Below are 25,398 nucleotides of genomic sequence, written 5' to 3' on the forward strand. Positions count from 1 at the left end.
TGTCTCTGCCAGGTCAGGTAGGTTATTGTGGCCTCCTGGTGGCGCTATAATAGGCCAATGTGAAAAGGGTGCCATGTCTTCCTGGGCATTTCACGGCAATCAGACGCTGCATGCATGATTTGAGGCACTTTGTTCCAAAGTCAAGTGAAAAGGGTCGCATTTGTTGTTCCTAGTACCTAGTGGGAATGTGTGTGCAAAATTTCACGGACATCGCAGGCTGCATTCATGATTTAAAGCATTTCGTTCAAAACGGACCAATCCTGCAAACTTTGGAAGTCAATGTTAGCCAATTAGGATAGCATATGAAATATTGGACAAATCTGTCTGTTAGGTATTTTGTTGTGGTTTATATCATCTTTTTATCAATTCATATTGATGACCAACTGACCACCTGACCCTAAAAGGCACAGCTCGTGACGGTCATGCTATAATGTCATGTACCCACAAGGTCTCTGTCTGGTAGAAATGAGGCCTTATCTACTGCCATGGACTAACTAAAACAATGAGAATTGTTTTGGTTTCTAAGGCTCAGCCTGGGACATCTGGTGTCATCCAGACGGCAAGGACATCTCTTCCCCCAGGAACCTACTGTATATGGACTCTTTGTCTTGTGATTTTTGGACAAGAAACATCCTATGAACTGTTGAAATGTCATCCATTGACTGACAAAATGACCATTTATACTCATGTCAAAACATAATTTGTCAGAGAGAGCACGAAGAAGGTGTTGTTGTTTACAAATAATATATTTATCACCGTCTTGATCAAATCACTATAGAGATACCATGTGTACTTATATGTGTGATCTTTTTCCATAGACTCTAAAGGAGTAATATCAAAGAATGTGTTTTACGTAAGTTGGCCTCCTGGTGGTGCTGTAAAAGGCAGATGTGAAAAATGCAGGGCAAAGGTGTTTCCTTGGCCTCTAGGGCCGGGGTCTTCAACGTTTTCAGGCCAAGGACCCCTAAGTTTAACGAGAGATGAAGCAGGGACCCCCACAACCTTTTCATAGATTCCATATAGTTTCATTGTTTGGCAGCACAATTATCAGTGTATTTTGGATTCATATCAGTTTGTGTTTTCAGATATTTAACCACTTGAACCGTCAATACTTTATAAACTTGACCTTTCATTCTGTACTTATAGTCTGCTCTTTTTCCCCTCTACACTAAACCTCTTTGCAGAAAATACCAGATCTACAAGCTCACAACGCGTCGCATTGTGAGGCGTTGTGAGCTTGTAGATCTGCTATTTTTGGCTAAAGTTCTCCGAATATATTATGGACGCTAGGTTTCAAGAGCTTAATATAAAAAAGGAGAAAAGGTTTCTATCACTCAAAGATTTGGAGGACCCCCTGTAGTAACTCTGAGGACCCCCTAGGGGTCCCCGACCCCCTGTTGAAGACCCTTGCTCTAGGGAGTGCGCATAAATAGTTTTACACTTATCAGTGGAGTTATAGGTAAAAACACAAATCGGCCTGTTATAGCACCACCATGAGGTTGATTTGAAAAAAAGGAAAAAAAGTGGCATTTCTTCCTCTGCCCAATCGGGATGGAATATGGAAAATTGAACAGATTCGTGTTCATGACTGTAGAGATACTGTCTACCGATTTGCGTGATACAGGGAATCTGTAGGAGTACTGTCCTGTCAAAAATTGGTCTCATGGTGGCGCTAGAACAGACCCATATGAACAATTTGGGACAGAGGTTCTGAATTGTGTGCACACTTTGGCAGCGACCGGGCCAACAGTGCCGGAGATTAGCTTGTAACAGACGGACGGTCGGACAGACGGTCACACACGGACACACACACACACACGGACCGACGGACAGGGGGCAAAACATAATCTCGCACCATGCCTTTCGGGCCTGGCGGAGACAAAAAGAAAAAGAAAATAATAAGTTGAATGAAATATGGCTTTTCTGCTCCAGTTTTACTCCTACTACCTAATTATAAAACAAACAGCATTATGCAGGCTAACCAAGCATCTCAGTCCTGGATGGATATAGATAACACGCTTTGTATTATTTGTGAATGTCGTCTGCTTTCAGGTCTAGTAGGCCTAATTTGAATAATCCTCAATGACCTGTGGAGGAATGAACTGTTGCCGTGTTGGTTATTTATATCTAATTCCATGAATGCATTATGTGCACATTTGAATAGAAATTGAGAGGTTTCATGCTTTCACTTGATATAATTCGGTTACGGGGGTCTGTCACGATGAGATACCACGCAATAACACAAGGATTGAACACAGGACTTGGCGAGAAAGAAAAAAACCCGCCAATCCTATCGTCACTGTCGGACAAAAACCTTGTATCTCCATGTTTCAAATGTGTACATTTTCTCGCAAAGCAAAGCCCTGCTTCATCATACAAGGCCGTCGCACAAAAGTAGTGAAAACAGCCGATCTACAAGCACACAACGCCTCGCACCGCGAGGCGTTGTGTGCTTGTAGATCGGCTGTTTTCACTAGTTTAAATCATTTTCAAAAATGATAAATACAAAACAAACGGTTTTGGACATACGAGGTTTATTCGACCCGACAACGACGCTACACATATTGCCATGCGGACGGTGATGTGTTTTCATCTGGGATGAGATCCATGCCCATATTATTTACCAGATAGCATCTCTCTGGCCATGCAGAAGTGACGGTGCGCGAGACAGAGACGCTATCTCCTAAAGGACATCTGCTCGGCGTGTTTACATAGGCCTCGTCCAGGACCAAGAGGTTAATCTAATCACGTTGCTGCACAAGAGGAGCCGTCTTCCTGTTCAGTGGCTTCAGTAACGAACGCTGAGGGGCACGGCGCTTCCTGGAACCAGGGGCGTCACAAGGGGTAGGAAAGTGGGACTGAGTTACCAGGGCCCAAGGTGGTGTAGGGGCCTTAATTATTTTATGCTTTAGCTATTGAAAAATAGCAGATATACAAGCTCGGTGCCGCGCTGTGAGCTTGTATATCTGCTATTTTTTGAAAAGTTGTGGAAAATGTGTGCAAATCTTTGAATATAATGTATTTTTTAAGCGAACATTTGTAACTCAAATTTTGCTTCTGGGAGGGTCCCTGGAAGTCAATATTTTGAGATGGGGGTCCGTGGCCAAATACATACCATTTTGGGGGTCCTTCACATGAAAAGGTTTGAGCTCCACTGACATAGAAACAGGATTTGAAATATTCAAAGATTTTCATGATTTTTCAAAAATAGCAGATCTACAAGCTTGCAGTGCGGCACTCGGTGCCGCGCTGTGAGCTTGTATATCTGCTATTTTTCCATAGTTAAAGCACAAGGGGCCACACAGTGAATCCTTGTACCCAGGGCCCAGAATGTGGTGCGACACCCCTTCCTGGAACTCACATCCTCTCAGGGTTCTGAATGGAGCGCGGGTCGTGTTTTGATAGGGACTGTTTTTCCCCTGTCAGGCATGATGGCAGTTTGAGATCCACATCTGACATCCTTTTCCTTTGTGAAAGTGTTGTTTGTCTAAAAAATGCGATGTTTTGTTATTTGAGTCTGACCGCACTGTACTGTCTGTCTGTCCGCTGTCAAGAATATAGCCTAGATGCATTGTGAAATTAATTCTACGTGCTTGTCAATTATGTAAAAACTAGCCCTTACCCGTTCAAAGATATGAGCTCCAAAATGATGTGCAGTGTGTGGGTTATGGGATGTGCACTGTGCACACAGTATATGAGGGATGGAAAGTAACTTTAACTGGTGCTTGCATGATGTAGGAGCATCAATGTAAGAAACCCGTTTCGTTTAATGGCTACAGACCTGCCTGCACACACCCCCCCCCCCCCCGTGTGTGTGTGTGTGTGTGTGTGTGTGTGTGTGGGTTTGTGTGTGATTGCTTGCATGATGTAGGAGCATCAATGTAAGAAACCCGTTTCGTTTAATGGCTACAGACCTGCCTGCACACCCCCCCCCCCCCCCTCCCCGTGTGTGTGTGTGTGTGTGTGTGTGTGTGTGTGTGGGTTTGTGTGTGATTGTGCATGGCCTGAACAACAGCGCCCCTCCCTTAACATGTGTGGTCACAAAAGGTACTGTAGGCTAAATAGATATAGATACACCATAAAAATGCTAATATACAGCATACGATTTGTGAAAGTGACAAACGGGCTTCACAGTTATGTCAGGTGTGTTCATATGCTGATGGTGATGCGATTTCAGATCAATTGCTCCAGCCACCGAGGAGAAACGCTGTGACAGACAGACAGACACTCACTCACTCACTCACTCACTCAGACATTCGCAAAATTATAGTATAGATAGAGGAACCATCAAGTCCAAAAGAGGGATACAGACAGTATACAGTAGTAGCACATTGACCACTATTTGTTGCCTCCATAGCAAAGGGAATCGCGGTTCTCAAGCAATGCCTTGATGTTTTGAAACATAAAACATTTACCTGCCCAAAATACAGTTACCAGTAAGACTCCCTAATCGGGAGATAAGCGTCCGTCACGTCGCATACACAAACTGTAGAAGGAGGGAATCAGGAGGGACTATGGGAAATGGGACAGATCCATGTTGATGACATGACTTTTTAGAGATACTGTGTACCGCTTGGCATGATTTTTGGTCAAAATCTATAGGAAAATTTGTTTGCAGAAATCGGCCTGATGGTGTCGCTAAATGGGACAGATCCATGTTGATGACATGACTCTAGACCACATATGTCAAAGTCAAGGCCCGGGGGCCAGATCCGGCCCGCGAATGAATTATCTATGGCCCCCGGGATGATATTTAATTACTATTGGAACCGGCCCGCAGGTCGCAGCCGCACGCAAAACAGTGTAACACAACATGCTAATTGTACAGACAAGGCCAGCCAACCTCACCACATTTCATGCTTTCCTTAGACAGACAGCTGAAGTCAACCAATCACAAATCAAAAAGGGAAATTTGGAATTAGAATGGAGGATGTAAAACAGCGCTTTCATATGTTGTGTATGCGGTCGTGACTCGTGCCGTCCTCCACAACTGTCACATCGAAGCAAAGCAACACAAGCAACGCTGTACAGTTCAATGAGAAGAAAGTAATTTCCCCATCAAAATAAATAAACTCTGCATGCTTACAACGCATTGCCGCGATCCGTGACAGACACATTGTGTTTTTTGGCCCTCTGTGTATTTGACTTTGACATCCCTGCTCTAGACATACTGTGTACCACTTTGCGTGATTTTAGGGCAAAATCTGTAGGAGCAGTATCCAAAAATGTCATCCAGTTACCCTATCCCGATAATTGAATTGATAGCATACAGTAGTCTTCCACTGCACTGATCTTGTTTTCCAAGCTGTTGACTCGATTACACACATCCAAGAGCACATACTTTTAAATAGTTCTAAAACAAGTGGGTTGAGTTAATGTTTTCAATTTTGTTGTCAGCAATTCGGGGATGGTAATTACAACCAATCAGTCTACAGCAATGTCACACAGTTGGACGGTGTATGTCTCCCTTCGTAATTCCACAATAAATCAATGGACGTCCCTCATTTCATTAAAGCTGTCTGTGCAAAGCGCTTAATTCTCGTTCTCACGATAGATCCTCCTCGAGGCACTGTAATTTGTTACGCATTGATGATCAATAACTTCCTTGTTTTTCCGTAATTGTGAACTTCCACTCCCGCTAAAGCAAGTGTTTGATTTGTCCCGGTTATTTGGGCTGTGCAATAAATAACGGCCAGCCCCTTCCAGTGGTATCAGTTCAGAAAAAGCTAAGGTATGGCAACATGACTGGTCTTACACACGCGCGAAGCACCAGTCATGTTGCCATACCATAGCAACAGGAATGATACATTTATTTTAAGAAGTACATTCTATTTTTTCGCCCGTTTCTACGGTTTCTTGGGCTGGATATGGCAGCCTGGAACTGTTGTTCAAGTGCAGCTAAACTTGGCATGTTACTAAACGTGCCACAATTAACAATAATGAATTGCACCTGTGCAGCTGACCTACGGAACCTGGGAATATACCATTTTGTCAAGACGGAAAGAATACAAGCGTGGAAAATACAATTATAATAACTTGTTAAATTGACCATTTTGTTACATTTTGCATTTGTAGTTATTTTGCTGTAATTTAACAACATAATAACCAGCACAGATAAGACAAAGAGACATTCGTGGATTAATATTTAAAAGTAACTTTTGTTTTCCCCCCTGGACCCAGGCTATGGCAGCTGCATACCCCTGCTGCCTACCCCATACACAATTGACGCCCCTGGCCTGCCGCTTCGTTCAAAGAGGGAAGCACACAGGTCACTGTCCCGGTCAAGGATTTGTTCTCTTCTCCTGTTTTTATGTTGGGTGTAACAAAGAGGCATAACGCAAGGTCCCTCATATTGCATCGTCGCTAATGAAACTGTCGAGGGACAGTGTCCTTGGAGAGGGAGGCAGTCACCCACCCAGTGTCGTAAGATTGCCTGCATGGGCTTATGGCCAGTAAATGGAAGATCAATCTCTAGCCAAGCTGTTACACGGAGAACATTCCCTACAAAACTCTTGAGCCAGCCTTTTTTATTAATGTGATGATTCTCTTGGTTTATTCCTCTCGTCAAAACGTTAGGGAAAAAACGTAATGATCTGTCGTAAAGCTCCGTCCATGTACCTCTGTTAAATTTTTGCCGTGGGAATGAAAATGCTTCTTACGCGGTTCAGAATATACAGTATGTCTGATATACATTTTCAAGTTTGCATTTGGGGGACCTGTATTGGTGGCATGATGTCATTAGAGCAGTGGTTCTCAACCTTTTCAGGCCGTGACCCCCAAAATAATCATATTTTAACTGGGGACCCCCACCCTGACGAGCACTAAGATAACACTGTTCTATTGTGAAAATACCCCCTGGGGGACCCCCTGGGTGTCCCGACCCACAGGTTGAGAACCACTCATTAGAGAAGCTGTGGTTGATTACAGAATGATATAACTATATAATGACAAATACATAAAAAATGCAACACCATTGGTTTGAACTAGATGGTAATTGACCATGATAATGACCTATGCATGAAACCTACTAGGGCCATGCTCTACAGAAATAACAGCATGTTGCATCTCACTCTTCTCACAAGTCCAGTGGAAACAATGTCCAGTGACATTTAACCACTTAAACCCTTTAGACCATGGGTCTTCAACAGGGGGTCCAGGACCCCTAGGGGGTCCTCAGAGTTACTACAGGGGGTCCTCCAAATCTTGGAGTAATAGAAACTTTTTTTCTCCTTATATAACCTTATAATAACCAACGTCCATATTCTGAGAACTTTAGCCAAAAATGGCAGATCTACCAGCTCACAACGCCTCGCGCTGTGAGGCGTTGTGAGCTAGTAGATCGGCTATTTTCTGGCAAAGAGCTTTGGTGTAGAGGGGAAAAAGAGCAGACTAAGTACAGAGTGAAAGGTCAAGTTTATTAAGTATTGGCGGTTCAAGCCCACTAATACCCAGGGGGCAAACCAGCCTTTTTTTAGGAAACCTGCATTTGCCCCGACATAAAAAGTTGTCCACCAGAAATATTATCTATGACCCAGTAGGATCACAACCTATATGGACAACCCGGTCAATTTGTACAACAAAGTCCAATATGGCCGCCTCATTATTAGCCCCTATTAGTTTTAATGGGGGGTGAATAGGGCAAAATTTTAAACAGGGATATTTCCACGAAACTTCACAGGTTGATCAATGGTATACATATGAACATTTTTTGTATTGCAAGTTTCCATGAAATCCAATATGGCCGCCACAATATGGCCGCCATAATGTAAGGACCCAGAAAATAGGTTTTGCCTCTAACTTCTGAACCAGATGAGCTAGAAACGCAAACTTGGTGTCTATTTCATGGTGTCTGACCATGGGAGACTCAATGGAATAGCTAATTTTATTATTGGGTGTGTCTGGACCTTTATTGTGCATATTTGCAAGATGGTGGATTCCCAAAATAGAGCTTTAACATAATTTCTACCATGATTGTTGACTGCTTTTGCAAATACAAGCAATATGAATCCATTTGCTAGGATTTATGGCACAGAAGGGACTTATACCTGTATTATTCTTGAGTTTGCATGTTGTCAAAATGGCTGTAAACGAGATATTATATTTCCTGTCCGATTCTACTGTATGTAGTTGTAGCAATGACTTCAGATAAAATCAGAGACCAAAACAATGTATCTTAGAAATTATTTTTTATTAAAAAAAAATAAAAAAAACGGGTCTTTCACACATAGACATGCACATGCTTTCCAACAACTTCAGCTTCAGGGAAATTATAATGAACACATGATTAAAACAGGCTGCATTATAATGCAAATAATTGCTAGTCACTATCACTGTCATGTGTACCTATCCTGCTGCATCTTGTCTCCAGTCCTTGGCAACGACAGCCCAAGTAGCATGCAATTCCCTTCTTCGCACATGAACAGTTTTTCTGGCAGCCTTTGATACAGCTACATGATATTGCCTTGTCCATTGATATAGGCCAGGCTGGCTCTGTAGATGGACAGGGGACTGCCTTCCCATGGCGGCAGCATGATATAGGCATCTATATCATGCTGCCACCCACCTCCTAGACCTTCCAGAGCTGTGGGTGAGAACAGAGCAGGATGCATATCTTCCTATCCATCACATGGTCTCAGCCCTTGGACTCGCACAGTGTCGTGCCCTGCCCTTTATTCACAGCCTGAGTGGCAGAGATACCACCAGCTATCCCTTTTTCACTGGAAAGAAGGCATGGTTCAAGACCAGCATGGGTCTAGATCTCCCTGCACTTAAGGAGTTTGGTGAAAATTCCTCTTATTCCCTCTCAGAGGATGTCAAGAATCAGGCTAGAGACCTCACAATAGCTGTATATGCATCAAAAGCTGACCATTCGGAGGACTTTGACCTGGCAAAGCTGAGAGTGTACAAGTTCCTAAATAACCGATCAACCCTGTTGAAGCTGCTGCCACCTACAGAAAATGCCTTTGGCCTGCACCTGAAAAGATCACGAAGCCAGACATCCCTTGCGTCACTGAATATGGATGGTCTCTCAGTGATGGGAAGGCAGTCCCCTGTACATCTACAGAGCCAGCCTGGCCTATATCAATGGACAAGGCAATATCATGTAACTGTATCAAAGGCTGCCAGAAAAACTGTTCATGTGCCATCCATCCATCCATCCATCTTCAACCGCTTATCCGGAATCGGGTCGCGGGGGTAACAGTTCCAACTGAGACTTCCAGATTTCCTTATCCTGCGCAACTTCCTCCACTCCCTCTGGGAGTATACCGAGGCGTTCCCAGGCCAGTCTGGAGATATAATCCTTCCATCTGGTCTTAGGTCTGCCACAGGGTCTCCTCCCAGTGGGACGTGCATCGAGGACCTTCCTAGGAAGGCGCTCGGGGGGCATCCGTACTAGATGCCCGAACCACCTAAGCTGACTCCTTTCCAAGTGAAGGAGCAGCGGTTCTACTCCAAGTCTCTCTCGGGTGATTGAACTTCATGTGCGAAGAAGGGAATTGCATGCTACTTGGGGTGTCGTTGCCAAGGACTGGAGACAAGATGCAGCAGGATAGGTACACATGACAGTGATAGTGTGACTAGCAATTATTTGCATTATAATGCAGCCTGTTTTAATCATGTGTTCATTATAATTTCCCTGAAGCTGAAGTTGTTGGAAAGCATGTGCATGTCTATGTGTGAAAGACCCAAAAAGGCAGTTGCATTCATTTCATTGAGATAATCTCTCTCTTTTTTTTTTTTTTTTTTTAATAAAAAAATAATTTCTAAGATACATTGTTTTGGTCTCTGATTTTATCTGAAGTCATTGCTACAACTACATACAGTAGAATCGGACAGGAAATATAATATCTCGTTTACAGCCATTTTGACAACATGCAAACTCAAGAATAATACAGGTATAAGTCCCTTCTGTGCCATAAATCTTAGCAAATGGATTCATATTGCTTGTATTTGCAAAAGCAGTCAACAATCATGGTAGAAATTATGTTAAAGCTCTATTTTGGGAGTCCACCATCTTGCAAATATGCACAATAAAGGTCCAGACACACCCAATAATAAAATTAGCTATTCCATTGAGTCTCCCATGGTCAGACACCATGAAATAGACACCAAGTTTGCGTTTCTAGCTCATCTGGTTCAGAAGTTAGAGGCAAAACCTATTTTCTGGGTCCTTACATTATGGCGGCCATATTGTGGCGGCCATATTGGATTTCATGGAAACTTGCAATACAAAAAATGTTCATATGTATACCATTGATCAACCTGTGAAGTTTCGTGGAAATATCCCTCAGTTTAAAATTTTGCCCTATTCACCCCCCATTAAAACTAATAGGGGCTAATATTGAGACAGCCATATTGGACTTTGTTGTACAAATTGACCGGGTTGTCCATATAGGTTGTGATCCTACTGGGTCATAGATAATATTTCTGGTGGACAACTTTTTATGTCGGGGCAAATGCAGCACACCTTCCTTTGCCCCCTGGGTATAAACAATTTGAACTAGAAGTCTAAGTTTATACGTATAAAAAATGGTCTACCAGAGGTATAGATATGCAAGTTTTTTAGACGTCTAAACTTAGACTAGACGCCTAATATACGTTTAATAGACGTCTAAGTTTATACCTGGGTCTAAATTTAGACGTCTAATAGACGTCTATATTTAGACCTTAACGGCCGGACGTCTATTAGAAGTCTAAATTTAGACCCAGGTATAAACTTAGACGTCTATTAGACGTATATTAGACGTATAGTCTAAGTTTAGACGTCTAAAAAACTTGCATATCTATACCTCTGGTAGACCATTTTTATACGTATAAACTTAGACGTCTAGTATAAGTTTAGACGTATATTAGACGTCTAATATACCTCAAAATGTTTGCTGGGAGTAGTTAAATATCTGAAAACACAAATTGACAAGAATCTGAAACTATGGAATCTATGAAAAGGTTGTGGGGGTCCCTGCTTCATCTCTCTCTCAACTAAGGGGTCCTTGGCCTGAAAACATTGAAGACCCCTGCTTTAGACAACTGGACCTTAGTTGGCTCTCTACTTGGGCTGCTTTTCTCCATTTACACCAAACACCAAACCTCTTAAGCAAAAGTATCCAATATACACGTGTTGCGCTGTGATGCGCTGTGAGCTTGTAGATCTGCTATTCTTGGATAATGTTCCCCCCGGTATATGGACGCTGCACTGACAGAGAAATTATGGTGAAAGACACCTTCACAGTTACTGTTGAAGGAGTGGGTTTATCACAACAAACTATTTTGAAAACCTCCATAACTCACTATAAATGTACAGTATTATCTACAATAAAAGAAAGTACCATGTTTTTATATTGTATGCATTACCAATATCACTTTTATCGAGGCTGCAAATATATTTTTTATGGTGACTTTTAGTTTCAATGATAAATGCGGAGAAAGGGTCTGGACTAAGTTTGTGGTCAACAAACTATTTTTCATTTAGATAGGTTGGTGTTCTTGTAAGAATAAATGACTACAACAGGAATCTTTGAAAGGGCAACTCATTTGTCGTCTCTGACACACAAACACACAGATACTGGACTGACAAAACCGAGTCCTTCGACAGGAAGGGACAGAGAGAGCTGTTTTTCACAACCCCCAGGACCGCAGGGGATTTTCAGAGAAAGAATGAACTATAGTGGCCAAATCTGGCTTTGTGCATGAAGGACTTCTGGCCTCTGGTTTTTATATAAGTTCTGTGGTTCTTCCGGAGGAGGCTCATGTCCTTGATGTTCTGCAGTTCCAGTCTAGTAGACCAGTGGTTCTCAACCTTTTCAGGACCCCCAAAATAATGATATTTGAACTGGGAACCCGCCACAATGATAAGCACTTGGAATGTAGTCATTACATTTAGTTTGTTTACATTTGAAGAAAACATAATGGCTGCTATCTCATGAATGCCTGAGCGGATTTTCCAAGCGGATTTATTTGTTTGAAAGCTGTGAACAGCGTGCACACACGTGGTGCATGATCTAGGCATGGGCATGCATGATCCGTGCACTATGAATTACATGGAAGTCTATGGAGACATGGCATCTTGGACCTTCAAAGAGATTCTTTCATTGCAACAAATGTGTTAATACTTTATTATAACAATTATACATTCAGTTGCACATGGACTATAGGATGTACAGATGCCTGGGTAACCAACCTGGCCTGGCAGAGATCAAGTTTACATCTGGCTTTGTCTGTATGTACAGTATATAGTATGTCCCACACTTGGCTCATTGAAAGCTTCGCGGGACGCTTAATGAAATGAACTCACAGGGTGTGATTTTTATATTCTTATCTAGCTTGGTTTTGTATTTCTAAAACCAAGATAGATAAGAACAAAAAAAGAGAAGAATAAATAAATACATCAGTCAAGAAACTTGACTCTTAACCTGTCTATGACACCTGAATTCATCCCCGGAGATCAATAAAGGTTTATCTGATCTTATCATATAGCCTATCTTATCTTATATCTTTTCTTACACACTCACACTCACACACAGGAACACACGCATGCACGCACGCACGCGCATGCACACACACTCTCTCTCTCTGTGTGTCAACCTCTCTTAATGACTGATGTTATCCGCCAACACGTCTCCTCTCGTTGGTTGTTGCAGGAACATTTCCTGGAGGTCATTCAGAACCAGGAGTTCCTGCTGCTCCCCACCGCTGAGATCATCAAGCTGCTCTCCAGCGACGACATCAACGTGCCAGACGAAGAGACCATCTTCCAGGCTCTGATGATGTGGGTGAGGTACGACGTCCAGCATCGGCAGCAGGACCTCGGGGTTCTCTTGGCCTACATCCGCCTGCCCCTCTTACCTCCGCAGGTCAGTGAAACTACCAACCGTTCACATAGTTTGGAAACATTGTAAATCAGGGGTCTTCGATTTAAAAGGGGCTCCAGCATCCCTAGGCGGTCCCTGTGCGTGTGTGTGTGTGTAAAGCGAAAGACTGATATATGCCTTCTCAAAGCAAAAGTGATCCATGCTTACTGAAAGCGAAAGAGTGATGCCTACTGACAGTGAAATTGCTGTATGGCTATTCAAAGCTAAAGTGTGATGCATGTCTAGAGTGGTCTGGGGGAGACTATAGAAAGGACATACTGTGCGGCCTGCACTGTGCCATTTAAAACACTTTATTCATTACTGTGCCTACAAAGCAAAAGAGATTTGTGTTTGGACGCATGTGAAACAACAAATGAGTGATTTAGGAGAAAGTTATGCATTAATAGTGCAGCAACCAGCAGGTGGATGTGAGGGTTGTAGCAACTCATAATGTAATAAGGGCTCATAATGTAATAAGGGCTCATAATGTAATAAGAAAAATGTAATAAAAACTCATAATGTAATAATCAGCTCATAATGTAATAAAAAAACAAGCACATAACGTAATAATGGATTTTTCAATAATGTAATAATGTAATAATGTGTTACATTAAGAACCTCCACATAGGAGGCTCATAATATAATACAACTTCAACAATTACATTTTAATTATTACATTATGCGCTTGTTTTTTATTACATTATGAGCTGATTATTACATTATGAGTTTGTATTACATGTTTTTATTACATTATGAGCCCTTATTACATTATGAGTTGCTACACACCCTGCCAACTTTGTTGATGAAGAATGGAGCAACTATCTGCTAAACATGCAGCAAATGAATACATATGGGGATCATTTAGCTGTACAAAGAGCATCCACAATGTTCAACATACAGTTCGTGATTGTATCGACACTGGGTGTTGATGCAACATTGATAATATTCCCATGTGGTCAGTATGACGACAGTCTGCCATTGCTAGTTCTGGGCCACTTTGCCGAAGATCATTATGTAAGCCTTGATGGACCAGTCACACACTTCGCACTTCGATCTGTCCAGACTTAGGGCCAGAGTGAGGTACCGGGTCAGGGCCAGAGTGAGGGCCTTACAGCGAGAGTGAGGGCCAGAACAGGGCAGGATTTACCCTTCATGGTGCCCTGTGCTTGAGGTACACAAGCACAGGGTACACAAGCTCATAATGTAATAATCAGCTCATAATGTAATAAAAAATACATTATTACATTATGAAGTTTTATTACATTATGAGCCTCTTATGTGGAGGTTCTTAATGTAACACGTTATTACATTATTACATTATTGAAAAATCCATTATTACGCTATGCGCTCATTTTTTTATTACATTATGAGTTTTTATTACATTTTTCTTATTACATTATGAGCCCTTATTACATTATGAGCCGTTATTACATTATGAGTTGCTACAGGGTTAAGTGCAGGTGTGGTTATGGTTGAAATAGAGGTTGACATTTAAGTTAAAGGACAAGAGCATAGTGGTTTCCTCTATGGGATGTTTTTAAGAAACTACATAAAAAAGGTCATGCAAAGTGCATTCTCTGACAAACTGTGCAAACAATGGCAGCCATACTTTGGCAGTCACATATCAAAGTATGGTCAAGTCTGAGATTAACATTATACAGTATAGACCACATTCATTATTGTGATTATAAAGATGAGAATGTTGATCTATTTGCATTTCATTCTACCTCTAAAAAGAAATACCATATACTGTGTGTGATTCCGTTCAACCTAGCTCCTTGCGGATCTGGAAAACAACAAGATGTTCTCAGATGATCTGGAGTGCCAAAAGCTTCTTATGGAGGCCATGAAGTATCATCTACTGCCTGAGCGTCGTCCACTGTTCCAGAGCCCAAGAACCAAACCCAGAAAATCAACTGTTGGTGCACTTTATGCTGTAGGAGGAATGGATGCTAGTAAAGGTATGGTCCGGCCTTTCAGCTGTTTCACAACCATGGAGACTATAGCCATGTTTCCATAAGCTTATTTGAAAATAGGAAGCAAATTATCATAAATTCGCATTAAGACAAAGCAAATTTAGCCTGTTTCCATTTGCAGGTGTCATTCGAATTAGCGACGGACGCATGAGTTGATCGGGCTGATTTTTTTCAGACCGGACCGAGACGTGAGCACTGCACGTCTCACTGCTGTGACTCAATCGGTGCACAGTGCACACTCATCCTGCAAGTTTCAGCGTCCTCTTGAAGGTGGCTGATCTGCAAGCTCACAGTGCGGCGCGGAGACACGGATGCGAGCTGCTGTGAGCTTGTAGATCGGCCACTTTTGGCACGCAACACCGTGTGATGAGGACGTGTGAGCTAACGCTATACAATGGACGTTTAGCGGCAGGGGAAAGTGTTAAGTTGGAGGACGATATGGACCCAGAACGTCATAATCTATTCGCATTTATTGTCTTGACCCGTTTCCATTCACAAATGCGTATTTAGTTTATTCGATAAAGCCTCAGTAATCCACCTCCTCCAAGCGGATAAACGTTTTTGCGGATAATGAAAGTTTATTCGAATTTTGAAGTGTTTCCATAAAAAGATTTAAGCAAAAAAGGCTTAATGCGCATTAAGAGGCTTTATGGAAACGCCACTTATGGGGAGTACATACTTTAAGTATTAGAGGTGGGACGTTCGCGGTAGGAAGCCGTTCCTTTCTAATGAACAGTGGTGGAAAAGTACAAAAAATCTTTACTTATGTACTGCAATGTAGAAATACTCTGCCATAAGTAGAAGTTCGGAATTTAAATGTACTTGAGTAAAAGTACAAAGGTAATGGTTTCAAAATGTACCAAAGTACTCATTATGCAAAATGTCCCATTTCACAAGTTGTCAAATGAATAAAATGTAGAAGAAAAAAAACATTTGAAAATAGCTGATCTACAAGCTCACAATGCGTCGCAACGCAACGTATTGTGAGCTTGTAGATTGGCTATTTTCAAATGGCAGAATATGGCCATAATGTATATAGGGTTGAAGTGATTTGTATTTATAATCAAAATCAATAAATAACTAAAGTTACTAAATAACTAAAGTAACTAAAATGAGCCAGTCTTTTGAACGGCTCTTTGAATGGAACGGATCCCAGAGATCCGGCTCACTTCATAGAGCCATACATCCCATCTCTAATAAGTATGATATCATATACTGTAGGTGGCGGTGCTACAGTATACTACTCTATTGGTTTGGTTCTCAACCTTTGTGACTGAGGAACCAATAAATTAGCCTACTATATTTCCTTTTGAAACCATTGTATTTAATACATTTAAGAGGAGCTAAAACATTACAACTACTATTTCATATCAAGACATGTATGGAAAACAGTTTATTGTGCTTGTATTAAGAATATATATTTTCATTACATTATAATATTGAGTGACAATTTCGTGAAGACAGCTGAAACATCTACCTCGGAGGGTCCAGATTGCCAGGTCGAATTGTGTTGCAGGAGGTGTATCTACTCTTGCAATAGAGACACACGGGCGCCTACAAATTCAAGCCCCCTATTGTGACAGCGGCCCCACTTCGGGTAAGGAAGAACGGTGCACTGCAGCTGCCAATGCAATCGAAATGAAATATCATAATTTCAGTGGTTGACTACTGAGACCATTGCGATTTTTTTTTGTGTTCTAATAAAGTGTCCCATGAGTTTAATTTTGCCTATTTAAAGTGGCATATCTGTCATCTTGATACACTACCTACAATATACTTTAATATACTTCATCTGTGAGTCAAAAGTGCTAGCATTGGAAATCTTAAGTTTAGGTGGTCGCATGGTACACACGTCATGGACGCATCCCTTGAGGTTTTCAATACCCAGATACGCTTGTCTCTCATGTATAATTAGGCTGTTTATTTTTGGAAAATGATCGCATCTTGCTTCTTCCAAACGGAGTCTTGCAGGTTATTTTTGGATTAATACTAACCTGGAGAATCCACTCTGTAGTTGAAAAAGTCGGGATCTTCAAAGTTGGCGCTCATAAACGCACAGCAGTAAAGACAGTGATGTCACTGAAAAGCGACAGGTTCTGTGTCTGCTGTTTCCCCTCTTCTCTGTTAACATTATGGGTAACCCATTCAAGTCGTAAATTAAACGTGACACACATCATGTATTTAGCAAACAAGAAGATATGTTGTCAGGGTCAGGCCATACATTTGAAAACATATTTTTATTTAAATCAATATAGTCTTCAGTTCGTGTAAGATTATTTTAATATTAGGCTAACCACAGTTGAATTGCATTGACTTTCTATGGGCTGGCTTGCAGTTCACCGTTCTCCCTTACCCGAAGCGGGGCCGCTGTTTCAATTGTGGGCGTGAATTTGTAGGCGCCCGTGTGTCTCTATAGTGACTGTGTGATCGAACTACTTTGAAAGTAAACAACCACTGTCTTTCCTTTTCTTGAAGGCTCTACTACTATAGAGAAGTACGACCTGCGGACCAACACGTGGATCCAGGTTGGCATCATGAATGGGCGCCGGCTCCAGTTCGGCGTGGCGGTGATCGACAACAAGCTGTACGTGGTGGGGGGGAGGGATGGACTGAAGACGTCCAATATGGTGGAGTGCTACAACCCTGTCAGCAAGGTGTGGTCCACTATGCCCCCTATGTCAACCCATAGACATGGACTTGGTGAGTGTTCCACATATCCTTGTCAGACCAATTAGTGTGATTTAGGGGTGTAACGATATAGTAACTGCATCGGAATATCGTTTTTAACTTAAAAAATCAAAGTATATCGAAATGAAAACAGCTAAAATCGAATCGTATAGTTTTACCTACTTACCTACGATACTACCTACTTGGGCATTATATTTAACATTTTTAAGAAGAAAAAATTAAAAGGAGGGATTTAATTACTTTTCCTTTCTATATAGCTACACTGGTCTATCGATACATGTGTGTAATCTCTAGGTTCATGTCAAGGTGCAGGTTTGTCAATATACAATGTCCATGTATTTGGCAGATAATCACTGTGTTTACTTATTTATATCCATAATAATACATGTTTCCCTTAAAAACAGCACTATCCACACCTTTCACACAGATTTAATGTCTTTGCTAAATAGTTACTATATCGATTTTAAATCATTGAATCGAATCGTATCGTATCGTATCGCCATGAATGAACCAATATCGTCCATGTATCGTATCGTCAACCATGTATCGTGATATGTATCGACTCGCTATTATGTGATTTATATCCTTGAACTCAATATATACAGTAGCTATTAGCTAAACCTTGCAGGTACAATGATATGAAATTGGTTTTATAACGCTGTGAGAAGAACACATCAATGATATGTTATGAGTATTACAGAGAGCTTTAAAACAGTCAGAAGTAATAATGCGGTCATAATCATCTGAAGGCGTTTGTATCAATGTACTGCAGTGGGGTTTTCTTTCTTTGCCTACTGTTGATAAACCATGTGAGACGTTTGGCTTGTGTTGAGTGCTAGGAAAACAGCCATCGGTTCCATTTCTGGCTATGATGCAACCACTTCACACTTCATTTATCAGACGTGCCATGACAGATTTTTTCTGAAACAGCAGACAATTTAAGTAATTCCAACAAATATTGGGAGGCTAACAAATCCATTTCAAACATGGATACTAAGTTGCCTCCTTGAATTGTTAAAGGAGCACTATTCATATAACTGGTCTTCACTGACGCACATTATGAGATGGCAGCATTTCTGTCTACACGCTCTCTCAGAGGTGGCCTGGACAGTTCAGAAACTTGCATACCAATGGCATCATTATGATCAGTTTTCCAGAAACTACAGCCTTTCTATTGTAATTACTGTAGTTAGCATGCTGACATATAATCCATTGTTCTTGCATTAATACAACTTTTTAAAATCTTGAAAATCCTTGAAATGACCAAACCTGCCTAGTGCCCAGTACAATGCCTGACTGCGCTCAGTTCCGATTTCTGAACTGTCCACAGCCCTCATCCATTAAGTAGACAAAAATTGTGCCATCTTTTAATGAGCATTAGTGATGATCAATTATGAAGATAGGTAATGGGTGAAAGTTGGTCCTGGACTCATAGTAGGGCATTAACGACTTGTGATTTTTGCAAGTCGACTCGACTCAGTAAAAAAGTTGAAGTCGACTTTATCGTTTGATGGTGTCATCACATCACACACAACCCCCCAGATGATTAACTTAATGTACAACATTGTTTTCTCACTCAACTGTAAACAAACCAACATAAAGTTTAAGTGTATAGAGGATATCTGCACATTTCTAAAGTGCCAATTCAAGGACTTTTTAATACCCCTAAAATGACAAATTAAACATTGGCCAAATTGTCAAATATTAGAGGCAGAAATTGTGAAAATAGACGATCTACATGCTCACAACGCCTCGTGTTGCGAGGTGTTGAGAGCATGTAGATCTGCTATTTTCACAATAGATTTTTTTTTTTTTTCAACTTCGACTTTCAACTTTCTCTGGTGGGAGTCGACTTGTGTAATGAAGTCGACTGAGTCGACTTGTCGACTTTTTCGTTAATGCCCTAACACATAGTCCCTTTTCTCATTTAATGAGCACTTCATGTCCTCTGTTTTCCTGATTGTCTTCATCTTTAACCACTCCCAGCAAATCCTACATACTTGGTTAACTAATGCTTAAGCTCTGTACTTGGTACTTGGTCCCTTTATTTCTCTCCAAATCTGCAGTGCGTTGCAAGCTTGTAGATTGGCTATTTTCGCTATGTAAAGTATGTATGTTTAAACTGTTTCATATCAAATTTTATGTGTTTTGAATTACAGTAGGGCCATCGGGGGCACTTAATAAGGGACACGTTGAACTTTATAGATCTACTATTTACAGCAAACGTTCCCCCAGAATAGGAATGCTAGGGTTAAACTGGTTAACCACTTAAATAAATTCAACATACTTTGTTGTAGCTGAACAGGACATTCTGTTGATGGGACAGCATTATTTGCACATAGGCATGACCCTGCAGTTTACTGTCAGAACCGTCACATCTTGACCGTATCCGTCTGGACGGGTAACACCTGACACTGTGGTCCTCCTGACACTGTGACATCACAGTGATGTCAGATATTCAGAGCAGGGATCTCCATATGTGGTGACATCACACTGGTGTGGCTGATCTCCATGTAAGGGCATAAAAGGTTTGTATGTTGTGATGTCATGGGAACCGCTCTAACAGAATCCCTTTTATGCCCATCAATATTAAGCCATCAATATTAAGCCCATATCTAACAGGACTTCATATGGGAATACCCATGTATGGAGGAAGACAGCCCATATCTGTGTGGCTGGATCAGACAGGGATCTCCATGTATGGGCATAAAAGGGATTGTATGTATGATTTCAGATGTGATAGACGTCATAGGATTTTCACATAACGAATAACTGTGTAAGCATGTTTGGGGTCTCACAGCATATCTCCATATACAGTACATGGATCTCCATATATAGGTATACCAGGAGTCTCCATATATGGGTAACAGGTCCGATATACATCACTGGCCAGAGGGCCAAGACATGGCGCGACCTCGCCCTTTAGGGCGAGTTGACTGATTTGTTTGCGCCTGATCCATGACCATTGAGGATAGACAACACACTCCATATTTGGGTGTAGCTGCAGCGACCTCGTATTTCCCGGTGAACCTAAGCGCAACGGTGGGGGCTTGGGAGTGTGGGGAACACGCACCACTGACTATTGCTGATGATGGAGAGGTTATATAGCTTAGCTTTTATGTATTGAGAATGAGAGGCTCTCTTGCCGATTTAGTAAGAGACTCATCGCCAATTGCAAGATATTTAAAAGTTATTTGGGGCCATGATGATAACCTTTTCTTCCCACAACTAGACTAAGGATTTATATTGTCTGTGTTATTGTTTACAAGTACAATACAACCACAATTATTCACGTGTGGCAAGATCGCGGTTCCACTAGTTTTTTGTAGGCTATAGTGTAGGCTTAGAAGCCTTTTCAGAAGTTAATTTAATGTTTTCCATTTAATGATTTCCTTTATCCTCATCTAATCTTGCGCTAATGCACGCAACTGTTTTTTGCCATTTTAAAGGCCGTGTAGGCTTTTCAGAAGTAAATTTAATGTTTTCCATTTAATGATTTCCTTTATCGTCATCTTCCGCTAATGCACGCAACTGTTTTCGCCAGGTTTTAAGGTCTTATTTTAGTTGTTTCTCATAAGCTCGCAACCCTCCTTGCCCATCGGCCCCCACCTTTGCGCACAGGTTCACCGGGAAATACGTGGTCGCACAGCTGCATTGCAAACTCCGTATATGGTTATTGCTGAGTCATGGTGACATGAGCATGATGGCGTAGTGACATGAGCACTGGCTGCCTGTCCTCAATTAAGCCAATTTTAGTTTGTAGATCGGCTATTTTTGCCCATTGTTCCCCCAGGGTTCAAGTTGTTAAACAGTTTTTCATTACATATAAAATATCAACATTACATCCTGCAAATTTATCATGTTATCATAACAACAATAAAAAGGCATTATTATTATTATCACTACAACATAATCTATGAGCTGATAATCATGAGCTATTATGTTTTATGGCCTTGTTCAAAATTATTATTATTTAGTCTCTATTTGTTTTTATTACATTATTCATATTATGTGTTAACAGGATCACACTGATTTGAATTACATATTTAGTTGTTTTACGGAATAATTAATTATAGGCTAATAACATTTCAGTGGACATTAGCTGAGCCACTCATGATTTAATTCATAGAGATCTCTGGCCTCTTTGTTGCTAAATTCATAACAAGAGCAACCCAGAAGTGTGCATGGTTGAGCCATGTGGCTCGTTGCTGACTTTGACCTTTGGCCATCAAAGGGCACCCACCACATGTCAAGAACTGATTTAGAGATCTATGAAATTTCATGGCCTTGACGATGAAATATAGCAGTGTTTCTCAAACTTTTACATTTCAAGGTCTCCCCTTAACTCTGACAGTATACAAATGGACCCTCATAAAGGAATCCACAAAGTCCCTGGAATCCACTTTGAGAAGCACTGATACATAGGGTACTGAGCCATTGTGGACAAAGTGAAACACACACATGCTCGCGTATACATACATAGAATAGTTTAATAATTGCTCTACTAAAAATACCACTTGGGCATCAGATGGTTGTTGGTTGGGTAGTGGTTCCCAAACTTTTTAGCCCAAGACCCGAAAGAGAAATTAGACGATTGCCCGGGACCCAAACTAGCGAAAATAAACGATCTAGCTTGTACTGTACTTCTTGAACATTTGTTTTCTAATTTATGGAATTTCTTTGATTTTTCTTTTATTTATTAATGAAATGACTTGAAATTCATGAAAATCTTATCTTTTGGAGGGAATGTTTTTTTGAAAATGTTTTATTATTATACTAATTATGAACAAAATGTAAGGGAAAATAATTTAAGGGACCCATAAAAATGTGTCCGTGACCCACAAATAGACTTTGATGCCTGGCAGCAGGTCCACGGTTCACCTCCCGGTCTGGGCTGTGCCATTTCCAGTGTCACTCCCCTGCCATTTCTCCTTTTTCCTGTCTCTCCGCTGTACTAGAAAAAACGGAAACGTCGGATATACTATCTGGGGATTTTATGGAATGTCTAAAATTGCAGTTTTCAAATTCAGAGGGTCACAGCACAGCTGGCATGCTGTGAAGACAAACACATTTATTTTCCGATAGACCTTTGATATTTTCCCATTCTCCTATCAAAGCTTGGCAGGCAGGTCCTAGCCTTGCTTCTTCTTTACCCTTCCCTTAGACGATACTGTAAATTCCATATCAGAGGCATTTTTGATCCGCAGTGGAAACAGGCCTGGGTAGGGGCGTCAATTGGGTATGGCAGGGGTATGCAGCTGCCATACCCTGGGCCCAGGGGGAAAATAAAAGTTACTTTTAAATATAAATCCATGAATGTCTCTTTGCCTATCTGCGCTGGTTATTATGTTATGTTATAAATTACAGTAAAATAACGACAAATGCTAAATTTAACAAAATGGTCACTTTAACAAGGTAGGTCTATTATAATTGTATTCTCCACATCTTGACAAAATGGTATATTCCCAGGTTCCGCAGGTCAGCTGCACAGGTGCAATGCATTATTGTTAATTGTGGCACGTTTACTAACATGCCAAGTTTAGCTGCACTTGAACAACCATTCCAGGCTGCCATATCCAGCCCAAGAAACAATTGAAACCTGTGTAAAAAACTGAAATAACTAGTTTTTTTAAGACATTGTGAAAATAATATTATATATAATTATATAATTTCACAATAGAACCGTGTTATACAAAATGTAATGCCTCTTTTCCATGAGGACTCTCATCTTTGCCATACCCTAGCTTTTGCTGAACTGACGCCACTGGGCCTGGGTAACGGAGCAGGGAGATCTTCTTGTCCAAACCCACTCACCCGGGGGTGGTCGGAGGTATCAGTGAATTTGCTTCCCCAGAAGATTACTCTGTGTAGATTCTCTGTGCTGTCTTTGATCTGGCCTGGCTGTAGCACATTTCGCTTGACTGCTTTTTGCTTGTGGTGTGCACAGTTTGGGGCTGAATATATGTCAGCTTATTGTCTACCTGCTGTGGCCCGTTGGGTCCATCATGAGGCGAGATAAAGAAGAAGAAGGAAAAATAACATTTTCACTTCAGAACCATAGTAAGAACAAGAGCAGTGGCGTCAGTTCAGCAAAAGCTAGGGTATGGCAAAGATGGGAGTCGTCATGGAAAAGAGGCATTACATTTTGTATAACACGGTTCTATTGTGAAAATAGCAGATCTACATGCTCACAACGCCTCGCATGTTTTTTTTTCAGACATTTCACAATGTCTGAAAAAAAAAAAAAATTTCCCCCCAGTTTTTTACACAGGTTTCTACGGTTTCTTGGGCTGGATATGGCAGCCTGGAATAGTTGTTCAAGTTCAGCTAAGCTTGGCGTGTTAGTAAACGTGTCACAATTAACAATAATGAATTGCACCTGTGCAGCTGACCTGCGGAACCTGAGAATGTACTATTTTGTCAAGATGGGGAGAATACAAGTGTGGAGAATATAATTATAATATCTTGTTAAAGTGACCATTTTGTTAAATTTTGCATTTGTAGTTATTTTACTGTAATTTAACAACATAATAACCTGCACTGATAGACAAAGAGACATTCATGGATTCATATTTAGAACTAACTTTTATCTTCCCCCCTGGACCCAGGGTATGGCAGCTGCAGTGCATACCCCTGCCATACCAAATTGACGCCCCTGGTAAGAACAAGAGTAGTACGGATTGTCACATGTCCGCCTGTGCTTATTAGTATGCATAGTATGTCTGTATTTCTCAAACTGCTTTTTCACGCCAATGTATCCTCAAGATAATTGGACTTGGACCAAAGAAAATGAGAACACAACTGTATCCATTGTGTTGCATAGCTGCTGGTGAAAACCACTCTCCGCTGTGGCTTGGGTATGAGAAACAACAATGCACTTTTATATTCTTCCAGTTTCCTGAATAGATTTGGTCAGCTCTGTAAAAGTGACTCACTCCCCTCCATGTTATTCCAGCATTTTTTTTAAATAGCAGTGTAAACTGTACACAGTAAAAACTCAGCGTTACGGGTCCATTTGGTTCCATTTTGTGCACTCTTAACCTCTTAAGCCCCAGGGGGGTCCAGGGGAAAAATCCGCCTAAAATGTATGCCCAAATTGGAACAGTTGTGGACAGAAAACTACCATGATTGTGGCTACTCTTGACCCACCAAATGTCAGCTAACCCCTGAAAATCCACAAATGCAGTGTAAAACATCACACTTGTCTTACCAAATTGTCCTGCTGTGATCATTTAGCTAGGAAAAGATGATTGAAAAAGACCTCCGCCTATGGAAATTTTGCCTTCTGAATAGTGAATGAGCCTCAAGACCTCATTGAAAACATATATAGTGAATAGAGAAATTGTTCACCAAGGTGTCATCAATTGATAGGCAAAATTGTATGAATATATTCCAAACTATGTAAACTCTACACATGCTTTAGTGAGAGTAGTGCTGTAATATTAGTAATGTTAAAGTATAGGGTGAAAAATGATAAAAACGAGTAACAATAAGTAGTAATAATACTGTAATATGGGTAATGTAAGGATGAAAAGTACAATGGCAGCTGATTACTATGCTGTAGTAGGACCACTGTAACAATAATCAACAAAGAAATTGTAGTTTGATTTGGTCTCTATTGATTTATTGACATTTATTGACAGCTGTTCAGGGGTCAACACGTTTTGCCCCCGCCGGCGGGGGCAATGGGGTTCAAGAAAATAACACAGCTTACAGTGTTAAGCCTCTGTAGGCACCGCGGTTTCCTTCCAGGTATGTTGAAATAAACTTGACCATCATGATAATCACATTTACATTAACTGTAGGAGTAGGAGTGTAGGAGTAATAAAGGTGGAAATGTACACTTTGCTTTTCTGATGATACCTTTAGTGTTGTATATCACATAG

The 25,398-nt window shown here is 41.0% G+C and overlaps 1 protein-coding gene across 2 annotated transcripts in view; it reads left to right on the forward strand.

Annotated features, from left to right (window-relative positions):
* The window catches only part of klhl4 (kelch-like family member 4), a gene marked incomplete at its 5' end in the record, with an annotated part of 67,488 nt that overhangs the window by 32,266 nt on the left and 9,824 nt on the right, over positions 1 to 25,398 (forward strand). For both annotated transcript variants that reach the window (XM_080746482.1, XM_080746483.1), the window contains 3 exons: positions 12,639 to 12,851; positions 14,623 to 14,809; positions 17,300 to 17,524. In XM_080746482.1, the coding sequence (XP_080602608.1) occupies positions 12,639 to 12,851; positions 14,623 to 14,809; positions 17,300 to 17,524 (625 nt within the window). The remainder of the gene's footprint in view (positions 1 to 12,638; positions 12,852 to 14,622; positions 14,810 to 17,299; positions 17,525 to 25,398) is intronic.

The sequence above is a fragment of the Nannobrachium achirus genome (genome assembly GCF_963921795.1).
Source record: "Nannobrachium achirus genome assembly, chromosome: 17".
In the NCBI taxonomy this organism is placed as follows: domain Eukaryota; kingdom Metazoa; phylum Chordata; class Actinopteri; order Myctophiformes; family Myctophidae; genus Nannobrachium; species Nannobrachium achirus.